This window comes from Dromiciops gliroides, chromosome 1 (genome assembly GCF_019393635.1).
Source record: "Dromiciops gliroides isolate mDroGli1 chromosome 1, mDroGli1.pri, whole genome shotgun sequence".
NCBI classification, from domain to species: domain Eukaryota; kingdom Metazoa; phylum Chordata; class Mammalia; order Microbiotheria; family Microbiotheriidae; genus Dromiciops; species Dromiciops gliroides.
The window spans coordinates 668,240,886-668,252,962 of record NC_057861.1 but is presented as its reverse complement, the minus strand read 5'-3'; the positions used below and the strand labels follow the sequence as shown (position 1 = coordinate 668,252,962).

At 42.9% G+C, this 12,077-nt stretch overlaps 1 protein-coding gene across 1 annotated transcript; it reads left to right on the top strand.

Moving 5' to 3' along the window:
• Positions 1 to 5,648: 5,648 nt before the first annotated feature.
• LOC122754202 (cathelicidin-related antimicrobial peptide Bf-CRAMP-like) lies at positions 5,649 to 11,426 on the top strand. The gene is made up of 4 exons (XM_044002445.1): positions 5,649 to 5,860; positions 6,772 to 6,867; positions 9,310 to 9,393; positions 10,877 to 11,426. Exons 1-4 carry the CDS (start codon positions 5,672 to 5,674, stop codon positions 11,018 to 11,020), a joined length of 513 nt encoding a protein of 170 aa, XP_043858380.1. The 5' UTR covers positions 5,649 to 5,671; the 3' UTR covers positions 11,021 to 11,426.
• The last annotated feature ends 651 nt before the right edge of the window (positions 11,427 to 12,077 follow it).

The window sequence follows — 12,077 nt, the reverse complement described above, 5'->3', positions numbered from 1 at the left end:
GATGGCTACAATATGTGATCACCTACAAGCTGAGTACTGAAAACTAAGGAAGGTGCCCTTCTGCCCATAAAACCTCTGACAACCTAAGAGGTTACCTGAAGTTTTAATATTAGATCTCATTCCTTTAGCAAAAGATTTTTCCCCACCTATTAAGATGTATTTCCCAATGAGAAATTGCACCCTAAACCATTAACCATCAGTATCTCATGAACTTGGGTTTCTTAGGTCCTTTCCTGAAGGCAAAGTTTGACTGAGGGGTGGAAGGGAGGTAGGGGAGACCAGGAGAATATAACTATGGGGATGAAGAGGTAGAGGGAGGAAGGGGTAAAAAAGGAGGTTGGTCCAACCCATTACTATGAGGAAAAGGTTTAGAGAAGGGAAGCTGGAATGACAAACATTACCAAATTCTGCTTTTAGCTGAGGCTCATGCTGGTCAGAACTGTGGGGCCCATTCCCAGGTGCCTTACATATGTTATCTCATTTGATCCTCATAGCCCTGGGAAGGAGGCATTCTTATTATCCCCATTTTACAGATGAGAAAACTGAGGTTGAGATGGGCAAATGATGTTGTAGGCAAAAAAAAAAGAGCAAGATGTGGCAACAGATGGGTTATGTGGGCTAAGGGAGTGAGGTGTCAAGTACAATGCTGAGGCTGTTAACAACCATGAAAGAATATTCCAAGTCACAAATAATAAGAGAAATGCAAATCAAAACAACCCTAAGGTTTCACCTTAGATTCATAAAACAATCATAATGACCACAGATCAGAACAGTCCAATGTGGAGGGGCACATTTGAAACTGGAACATTCAAATCCGAACATGGGCACATTCATGCATTGTTAGTGGAGCTATGATTTGGTTCAACCAAATTAGAATTGTGTGAAAAGAGTGACTACAATGTCTGCATCCTTTGACACAGAGACCCCACAGCTAGACAAGTACCCCAAGGAGGCAAATGACAAAAAGAAAAGTCCCATATATGTTTAGGACAATCCTTTTTATAGAAGCAAAGGACTAGGCAGAAAGGGGAAGTTGGCCATCACTTGAGGGAATGGCCATACCCGTTATGGTATATAGATATAATGAAATATATAAGTGTGATGACGATCATAGAGCAGCATGGGAAGAATTCTATGAACTGAAGCCATGAAGTAAGGGAAGAATGAAGTAAGGAGAATCAGGAAAACATGCAATGGGAACAACAGCATAGATGGAAACAATAATAGTTATAAAATGACTGAAACTGAATGCAATGAAATTACAGTGACCAAGCTTGTCCCTAAAGAAGAAATATGATAAGACCATTTCCCTCTTTGTCTTCAGACTTGCAGGTTTATGGATGTGGAACACTGCATAAAACATCAAAATTTTGATATCTTGCTTAATTTTGATGAACTCCCTCTGACCTTTTGTAATTCTTTTTTATAAGTAATCACCTTCTGGGAGGGATTCAATGGGAAATATAGGTTATATTAAAAACAAAAAGGGGCAGCTAGGTGGCGCAGTGGATAGAGCACTGGCCCTGGAGTGAGAGGTACCTGAGTTCAAATCCGGCCTCAGACACTTAACACTTACTAGCTGTGTGACCCTGGGCAAGTCACTTAACCCCAATTGCCTCACTTTAAAAAAAAAAAGATATCAATACAATGTATCTTAAATAGTAATAATAATAATAATAATAATGCTGAGGTTGTGAGTCTGGGAGACTGGAAGGATACTGGGTGACTTCAGGATAAATAGGAAAGTTTGGATTTTGGAGAAAAGATGAGTTTATTTAACCAAGTGAGGAAGTCACTTGTAGGTATCAGTTTCCTTGTGTGGAAAAAGAGAAGACTGGACTTGCTGATTCCTGAGGTCCCATCCATCTCCAAATCTAGGAATGATCCTAAATCACTTAAACTGTCTGAGATTCCATTTCCTCATCTGCAAAATGGAGATAATGGTACCAGTTTATCTACCCCACAGGGCTGCTATGAAGATTGAATGAGAGAAAGTTTTATCTAAGTATCCACTAACCTCCCAGAACTATTGTAAGGAAAGACCTTTGTAACCATTAAAGTACTATTAAAATGTGAAGTCTTCTTCTCATCCTATCAATTAGCAAGTGTTTAGGGAATGCTTACTAAGAAGTCATCTATTAGACCAGTGGTTCCCATTTAGGAGTTTGAAAAGATGATCTAGAGGTTTGTGTTAAAAATTCTTTGATGGTGCATTAAACAGTAAATAACTGCCCAGTTATGTTACAAATACATTTTTCCTCTGTGACAACAAGTATGTGCATATCTGAAGCATGATGGGTTTGTTTCTGCAGCATTTCAAAACCTACATGCATGCAATAATACTGGTGCTCTTGCAGGGATTACAGCAAACTCTGACCACTCCTGATTAAATGAAATGTGTTATCACATTGTTTCCAAACTGCCCCAAGGGTATGGTAGAAGGCAAAGAGATTCCCAAGGGATGATCAGATACATGTTCATGCCCTTCTTTGTGTTTTATATACCAAACTAGAGCAGCTCCCTCATTCTCCTTTGTTACACTCTAATTCTACTTCATTAGCTGTGGAATCACGTGATCAAAATGTGATGAACATTTTCATTCTTGAAATGCAAATGTCAGGCTACCTGAAAACCATGCTCACTAAACATCTTGTTGTGGTTGTTGTTCAGTTGTTTCACTCATGTCTGGCTCTTTGTGACCCCATTTGGGGTTTTCTTGGCAAACATACTGAAGTGGTTTGCCATTTCCTTCCCCAGATCATTTGACATGTGAGAAAACTGAGGCAAAACAGGGTGAAGTGCCTGGGATCACACATCTTGGAACTGTCTGAGGCCAGATTTGAACTCAGGAAGATCCCTCTGCCTAACTTCAGGCCCTGCACCACCTACCTGCACTATGTGCATTATAACCATCACAGACTATCACAAATGTTCCACAGAAACAAACCTTATATTGCCTGTCATTGAAGTCTTAGGGCTGCTTTCCAATTGAGATTTAGCCTCCACTTCTGTTACTATTGTCCTTATCTGGCAGATTGTCAAATAACCTGGTTGCCAACAGTGGCCAGTCATGGAGTAGAGTTTTAGTAGAGATATTCTATGAGAGTGTAGCCATTCAGGCAGTGGCAGAAGAGAGGAAAGTCACTTCTAGAAAGCCATTTTTAGTGGCTGTCCTGTGGTACTTGTTACTTCTCCATTTGATTAAGAGAATGATTCATTTTCCTCTTCGTGGACCTTCTTGCCTGAGTGAATGAATGTACAAGTGATAGGATAAAGCTACTAAGATGAATATATAACACATATATGATTGTTTGCCACCTCAGGGAGAGGGAAGGGGAGGGAGGGGAAGGGATAAAAACTGGAACCCAAAATTATAAATAAAAATGTTTATTGTTTTTTTAAAAGATGTCTTTTCAAAAATGAACAAACTCAACACATCATTACCGAATGCAAATAAAAACACATTGATTGTGCAAGACAAAGTATAAAGTGTGATCAAGAAACTAAACTTTGGAACCACAAAATTGAGAATAGTCCTGTAACATTACAAAATTTCTTGGTGACATTACATAGTTTCTTATTAGAAAATGAACTATCTTTGGGTCAGGCTGCCAAGAAAGACAAAAATCATTATTTGAAAATTTTAGAACTGGCTTTCAATGAAGTTTCCTGAAATTTCCAGTAAATTAAGTTGGATTCAAAATTTTTTTGTTCTGCCTTTAACATCTCTGGCTGATGAATTTACAAAGGATGACATTGATATATCAATGGGTTTGGGGCATTCAAAAAGGACAGCCTTAAATATTCTCAATTAAAACTATAAAATGAATGTCCATCAAGAGTGCTTTTAGGGTGCAGCTAGGTGGCACAGTGGATAAAGCACCGGCCCCAGATTCAGGAGGACCTGAGTTCAAATCTGGCCTCAGACACTTGACACTTACTACCTGTGTGACCCTGGGCAAGTCACTTAACCCTCATTGCCCTGCAAAAACAACAGCAACAAAAACAAGAATGCATTTAAAATTCTTCTACTGGTTTCTAGCACATATTTTGATATCCTGTCATGTGAGTGACTTGGATTTAAGAGCTACACAAAGTTTTTAGTCTCATGACTTTGCCCAGCTCTGCCTCACTTAAATCCAGTTTATGTGCTAGTCAAGAACACCCTCTTCACATCATTGGTCCTCTTCAAAAATGAAGGGTGAACTATTTATATGAGAAAGTATTTTCACTTGATTCTTGTTTTAAATCAAAATACAGAAATAAAATCTTCAGGGAAAGAGATTTAAAACTGTATTGATCTAGGGGCAGCTAGATGGCGCAGTGGATAGAGCACCGGCCCTGGAGTCAGGAGCACCTGAGTTCAAATCCAGCCTCAGACACTTAACACTTACTAGCTGTGTGACCCTGGGCAAGTCACTTAACCCCAATTGCCTCACTAAAAACAAACAAACAAACAAAAAAATCTGTACTGATCTGCCTTTGAGCCCAAGATTGCAAACCTCCTTTCTTTAAATAAAAAAGTCCAACAGTGAAAGTAAGTACATAAGTCATTGCTATATTATGTTAAATATCTTCAAACTTAAAAATTATTTCATTAAAATGCTACTTATCTGTGACAAATTTTGTAAAATAAAGAAATTCAATTTGAAATTCTGCAAATAATAGTAAGCATTTGAGACCTTGCAGGATTAGTTCTTTTAAAAATCTTATAGAATGACCTCTATAATTTACTCATAATTATTTTATAATTAGTTTCATCATTTTACATTTGTGTTCATAAATATAAAAGGACAATATTTCAAATTTTATAATTCTAATTCTATATTATAAATTTTAATTTGGAGCTATGAGGGGCAAAAGTTGTCATTGCAATTATAAGCACTTACTGAATAAATCTAAAAGAATATTATGAGTAGTATACAAAATTTTGCTGAAGCTTCATAATACAGAGGTTCAAAGAACAAAAAATATTGGTACCATGCTGTGGACCATTATCTCCATTTGATCAAGAAGGGTGCCCAGAGAAAGAGACTGAATGTCCAAGGTCACACAGATAGTCAGTGGCAGAACCAGGAAGAGAAATTCCAAAGTTCCTGACTTCTAGCTCAATGCTTTTCCACCCTATGGTAGGGCCCCTCCCCCTGCCCCCAGTTCTGGAGAGAAAGAAGAGTCTGTGTGTTGATCATCTTTGTGAGAAGAAGAGAAGCAAGGATCTTAAACATGAGCCTCAAGGACATCAGCCCTCTGAGGTGACATTCCACCAACTTGCATTCACACTGACAAGTTGCATTCCCAGAGGGCAGCTGCTCCTTCTGGCTCTAGGATACTCTGTGGGTCCTCAAACTATGGCAGAGGTATTTGTTTGGGGATTCTGAAGCCCAGGATTATCCCCTCAGATTTCAGTTCTTTGCTCAGCTCCCAGTCAGAGACGACAGATAAACTTCTGTACTCCTTTCTCAACCTCTCAGAAGGCCCTGGGATGTCCTCAAGGTGAGGGGCCTTGAGCCACTGAGGTTTTTGCAAAAGGTACCTCCTTCCTCTTTGCCAAGGGATTAGGCCATGTGGTATGGAGAAAGAAAGCCACAGATGAAACCATCTGACCTGCCCACCTCTGCCCCCCAGGGGCCTTAAAAGAACATCTCAGCTGGACCCCCAGCCATGGTAAGAAATGATGGGGCCCCTGGGGAGAAGCCTTCTGGTGCTCTGTGTGGCCATGAGCATCACAACACTCTGTGCTCAGCAAGGGGAGAGGGTGAGTGACCGAGAGGCTGTGGCCCTGTTGCTGGATGCCTACAACAGAGAGTCTCATGATGACTACATCTTTGGACTCCTTGAAACCAAACCTGCCTCTGACCAGGTGAGTCCCTTCCCCACTTGTCTCCATCTCCCCAACCCCAGATATCATAGAAAAGCTCTCTGCCCAAAAAATATCCCCTGTGACTTCCTATGATATATGAGATTTCCATTTGAATCACTCTTCTTGGTGGATGTAGAGTCTCCAGAAGGCTCCTGCTAAAACACTCCTATGTCACATATTAATTCAATTTTACCTGTTGTCACATGCAGAGAGGAGGAATTGAAGGATTTTCATATTTTCTAGCAGGTCACTATTTGAGGTTGATGCTTTTGATGGGGGGTGGGGGTAGGGAGGGAGAGGAAGAAGCCTGAGCACTGGGTACAAGATCACATAAGAATTAAACGGGGAGCCAGCTAGGTGGTGCAGTGGATAAAGCATTGGCCCTGGAGTCAGGAGGACCTGAGTTCAAATCCAGCCTCAGACACTTGACACTTACTAGCTGTGTGACCCTGGGCAAGTCACTTAGCCCAAATTATCTCACCAAAAAAAAAAAAAAAAGAATTAAGCAGAAAGGGCAGCTAGGTGGTGCAGTGGATAGAGCACCAGCCCTGGATTCAGGAGGACCTGAGTTCAAATCCGACCTCAGACACTTAACACTTACTAGCTGTGTGACCCTGGGCAAGTCACTTAACCCCAATTGCCTCACAAAAATATGACAAAATTAAAAAAAAAAAGCCAAACAAGAATTAAGCGGAAAAGCTGCCTTCAAACCCAGTTCTTCTTAATTCTAAAACCCATTGTACCACACTACCTCCCAATAGGAGAATAGTGGGTCCTGAAAGCTGGGAGATGGCAAAAAGAGGGCAAAGATCTGCATCCTAAACAAACTTTGTCTATGTCACATTGCCCAGGATCATCTTCACTCCTCTCACCCCTGCCACTGATGTTTCTTTCAACTCTCTCTCTCCTAGGCTGGCCGCCGGATCCTGAGTTTCACTGTCCAGGAAACCAAGTGCCTGAAATCAGAAAATCAGAACCTTAACCAGTGTGAATTCAAAGAAGGTGGGGTAAGTAGCCCTAACTGAGCCTGGGATATCCTACCATATTACCTCTGACCCCCAAATAAAAATAATGCCAGCATTCAGGGATTCAGGAGCAAGTTTTAACCCAACCTTGCAAATAGGCTGCTAACCTCAACCATACAGGCTTGAGCAGATATCAAGGGAGTTTACTAACCCTTCTTACTTTGGGAAGGGAAGGGAAGGTTTTCAGGCAGTCAGGCTGGTAACAACTTTGCTGACCAAGGACAAGCTCTGATACAAAATGCCTTTTCCCATGCCCTGTTCTCAAATTAGTTGATTTTGAAAGGAACATAGAAAAGGAAAGGTGTACCTCTTATGGAACTAGCCCCTAAATCCTCAAAAGTAACTCATTGAAATGTCATCTGACCAATGAGAATGTCAGGATCCAGAGCCAGAGGGCAATCTAGTATCAAGACACTGGTTAGCATATCTTATATGGTCAAGCAAACAAGCAAACAAAAAACCCAGCCTGCTGTGACAGTAGTGGCAATAATTCACAATCATTAGCAATTTCTTCATAACAAACCTATGAGGAGGGTAATGCAATATGATTCTCTCCATTAAAGAAAAAAAAATCAGGGGCAGCTGGGTGGCGCAATGGATAGAGCACCGGCCCTGGATTCAGGAGGACCTGAGTTCAAATCCAGCCTTAGACCTTAACACTTACTAGCTGTGTGACCCTGGGCAAGTCACTTAACCCCAATTGCCTCACCAAAAAAACCCCAAACAAACAAACAAAAGGAAAAAAAAATCTTCCCATTTTATAGATAAGGAAATTAAGGGTCATAGAGGAGAAATAACTTACTCAAAGTCACACAGCTAAGAAATATCATGGGTAGGGTTTGAACCTGGGTGTTCTGACTCCATGTCCAAGACCTTCCCCACTCACTGTATTGCTGTACCCTGCAAGAGGACTAGTGTGACACGTGTGTGTTTTGCTCAGTTCAACACACAAGGAGAGAGCAGTCATGTGAGTTAGAATCTAGTCAAGAGGATGAGAACAACTCAGAATGCAATGGCTAAATCAATTGCCAATCAATCAACATTTATTAAGTGCCTACTATATGCCAGGTACTGTGCTAAGTAGATGTCAGGATCCAAAAAGAAGCCAAAAAAACAAAAAACAAAAAAAAAACAAAAGAAAAAACACCCATAGTCCCTGCCCTGCTCATAATCGGATGGGGGAGACAATATGCAAACAAATATACACCAAGAAAGAAGGCACTGCATTTAAGAGAAGCTAGGGAAGGCTTTCTCTAGAAGGTGAGGCATTATTTGGGACTGAAAGGAATCTGATCCCTTCTTGTCTAGACCACACTGGACAGTGAATCTTTCATTAGGCTGCTATTAGCCTTCTGGCCATTGGAGGGCAATAAAAGCTTGAGAATGATGCTAAGAAGTTTTATATATATATATATATATATATATATATATATATATATATATATATATATATATATATATATATATATATATATATATATAAGTCAGAAGAACTTGTGATGGGGATGATCATTATGTTTAATTGGTTATTTATTATATTTGTTATTATATGTCTATGCCTGCAAACACAGAGAGCAGTAAGTGGATAGTTGGTGAGCTGTCAGTGCCCCAGCCCTGAGGGCAGGTCATACTCAGCATCCTGTCTCCACCTACCAGATAGCCCAGCTCCCTAGCATGCCTAGGGGAAAGCATCTATGCCTGGGAGTCAAGAGTCTCTTAAGATGGCCTCATGAGACCCTTGAATTTGGTGCTTCTTTTTTTTCTTTTTCTTTAAAAGAATGTATTGATCCCTTTTTGTTGTTGTTGTAGTTGTTGAGCCAACTGGGGTTAAGTGACTTGCCCAGAGTCACACAGCTAGTAAGTGTCTGAGGCCAGATTTGAACTCAGGTACTCCTGACTCCAGGACCAGTGCTCTATCCACTGTGCCACCTAGCTGCCCCGATCCCATTTGTTCTTACTTGCCAATATATCCCTTCTGAATCCTCCACCAAAAGAACAACACTCTATAAGAGAGAGGGGGAAATTGAGTTTTTCAGAGTGCAGCCAAACTAACCAACTCAACTGAGCATGGCAGTCCATGCCACATTCCTTAGCCTTAGTCCTCCACTTCTGCAAAGAAGGAAAGGAAGTCCATTCATGCAGAGTCTGGCCAAGTTGGGTAACTATTATTACTCAGCATTCACCTTCCATTTCCATGGTTGTAGTCATGGTATTTGGCCTTGCCCCTCTTCTATTTACTCTCCCAGGGTTCAATTCACTTAAGTCTTCCCAGGTTGCCAATCTGAGAAAATTTGATGACCCAAGCAGCTATTTGGCCTAAGGAAATGCCCCAGCAGGCCAGATGGGAAAAGTCAGGAGCATCTGACTCCTGAGGGAGCAGAGTCCCTAATGCCTGAGTGTCCCCCTTTTTTGTTGTCCTTGTAGGTGGTGAAAGACTGCAAAGGAGAGGTTTCCTCTGAGCGACATCTCCCAGTGGTTGTGGTCTCTTGTGACTCTGTGGATGCACAGGTGAGTTTGCACAACCAGATGCTTTTGGATATGCAGGAAGAGTGTGGCCCTGAACTTGACCTTTCCACCTCACTCTTTTCCCAAGGAACTTCCTTCCCCTGAGGGCAGGAAGGAGTCTTGAAGAAGAGTGTGCAGCTCCAACTTCCTGGGATATGTTCCACTTACTTGCTGAAGGCCTACCATGGAGAAAAGGGATTAAGCTCCTTTGCTTGGTCCCAGGAGCCAGAAACAGGAGCAATGGGTTGAACATTCCAAGAATCAACTTTAGGCCCCAGGAAAAGACAGGGCAAAAAAAGCCAGGAAAAGTCACCCTAAAAGGGCTGCTTCAGGGGGTAGGGATCCCCCATCCCTGGAGCTGTAGGGGATTTCTGTGGTCCCTTCCAACACTGAGATTCTGTGTAATGAATTTTCACCATAGCAAAGAAAAGGGGATGGGGGTGGGCAGCAGGGTGGATGATCTGGCCTGGTGAGCAAAAGGGAAGAGAATTGGTTAGGTTGTGGGACCTTTGAAAATCCCATCTCATAAGTGTTTGCCTGTTCTGCCTGTCTTTAAGGTCAGGCCTTTCCACTCAAGGGAAGGGTAGGACCAAAAAGACAGGTAAGTCAACAAAAAGTCCCACCCCCTAACTCATCCTCCCATTCCTCTGAGAAGTCCCACCTATTGGCATGAAATCAGATTCCTTTCTGGGGAGGAGAGACAGTCATCCAGGACCTTCCTGGCATGCAATAGGTGCCAAGATTCATTGTTCAGTTGTAGATCCTGAAGATCTCCACTTGCACTCAGGTGACCAAAGGGCTTCTTCCTGACCAGTGGAGTCTCTCTCCTCCCCTCTTCTTGACTGGGCTGGGCTTGGGTGTTCTGCCTCAGGTGGTCTCCTAAGATCCTTCCTGGCTATGGGCTGTCATGCTGAGACTTCACTTGAAGGACTTGGATCACATACCCCATGTAGTCTTTCTGGGTCATTGTCACTACTTCCTAGGAGTCCTCCCTTGACACTAAACCCCAGATTCTCACTCCTTGCCCTAAGCCCAACATTCATTCAACAAGCATTTCAAAGCAGATCCAAAGCCTGTTCTCACACAGGAGTCTGCCATCAGTCTCTGATCTGCTCACTGTGGCTTTTGGCTTCCTTTCCCTGACATTGGCATTGCCAACCTGAGCACCAGCTGGAGAGAGAAGAATGTGCCCCCTGAAAGCATCTCAAGAACTCTAAGATCAGGAGGGATTTGTAGGGGTCGTATTTTGGGAGGAAGTCTTCCTGAAATGATGCCTCTTAAGTCTAGGCAACTTAGCTGTTCTGCCTATGAGTCAAGGGAGCCCTGGACATTGAGGATACTAGGTCCAGCCCCAGCCATACACTGATAATCCTCAGGAATTCAGCAAGTTCTCCAAGACATCCTAAAAGTCCTACCCACCTGCACACCTGGGAGGTCTTCTGCCTTCATGAACACATAACCACTGTTTGTGTGCTTTCTCCCATAGGGGGCTCAAGCCCAGGAGGAGTCAAATGATGATGTCCCACCATCAGGTGGCCCTGAAGGAAGACTTGATGAAAAGAGAAAACCACCAGAAATCTTAGCAGTCAGGTGCAGGTGGAGATGGTTTCCCCCTGGCATCTGGTGTTAGGGTTAGGTCCTTTCCCAGCTCACCCCTGGCCTGTGTCTTGTTTCTTCTGTGGCACTCACCCTGACCCCAGTTTCCATGGATCTCATCCTGGCACTAATTTCCCCAGACCCCAGCCTAGCCCCAATTTCGCTGGACCTGGCTAAGCTCCCCATTTAGGTTCCCATCTCATGCCCACAATTCCATCCTGAACCTTGCACCACTAAACCTGCTTCTTTAATGAGTTCCAAGATCTGAACCCATAAAGCCAGTAGAAGCAGAACATGCACAAATAGGGACCACATGCAATAAAAAGCCCAAGAATCAAAGGAAGAGATTAGACCATTGACTGTCACGGGGCAGGGACTGTTATACCTTTAATGTAGCATTCTAAGCAGACAGCACTTGAATAAAGGCTTTGGGATATCAAGGATTCTTTTTTTTGGGGGGGGCAATGGGGGTTAAGTGACTTGCCCAGGGTCACACAGCTAGTATGTGTCAAGTGTCTGAGGCTGGATTTGAACTCAGGTACTCCTGAATCCAGGGTTGGTGCTCTATCCACTGCACCACCTAGCTGCCCCTATATCAAGGATTCTAATGGTCTCTTGTCTGGTCTTCTGGTCTCCTGCCTCTCCTGAGTCCTCTCTGTCCTAACCACACAGTCAAACCATTTTTCCTAAAGTGCCCTAGGAGGGAAGAGAGGGAGGGAGAGGGGGACGGCATCAGCATTTATATAGCTCCTACCATGTGCTGGCTAACAAGCCCCACCTGCCCAAAGCGACTGGTTTTAAGGTGCCAGTGACGCGCCTTCGCGCCTTCGCCCCTTCTCCTGTTAGTGGAAACAGTTCCACTACAAGAAGGCCAGGAGTTTGGCTTCAGTTGTCAGAGACTATTTGAGATGCCCGCTATTGGAACATTTTATAGAGAGTGGGAGCTTATCCCCACTCCCACCTGGACATGACAAACCTTGGGGAAGGAAACCCTGATTTTAAACTTCTGCTGCCTTCCAGCTATACCTATATATGGGAAAGGCTTTGGGAGTTAAGCCCAAGGAAAAATCAGGAGTCAGAGTCCCTTAGGC

What these genes read in the sequence shown, in the direction of transcription:
- LOC122754202 (XM_044002445.1), top strand. Translation starts at nt 5,672, where the DNA reads ATGATGGGGCCCCTGGGGAGAAGCCTTCTGGTGCTCTGTGTGGCCATG. An exon ending in CCAAACCTGCCTCTGACCAG is followed by an intron (nt 5,861 to 6,771) that starts GTGAGTCCCTTC and finishes TCTCTCTCCTAG; the next exon opens with GCTGGCCGCCGGATCCTGAG. An exon ending in GTGACTCTGTGGATGCACAG is followed by an intron (nt 9,394 to 10,876) that starts GTGAGTTTGCAC and finishes TTTCTCCCATAG; the next exon opens with GGGGCTCAAGCCCAGGAGGA.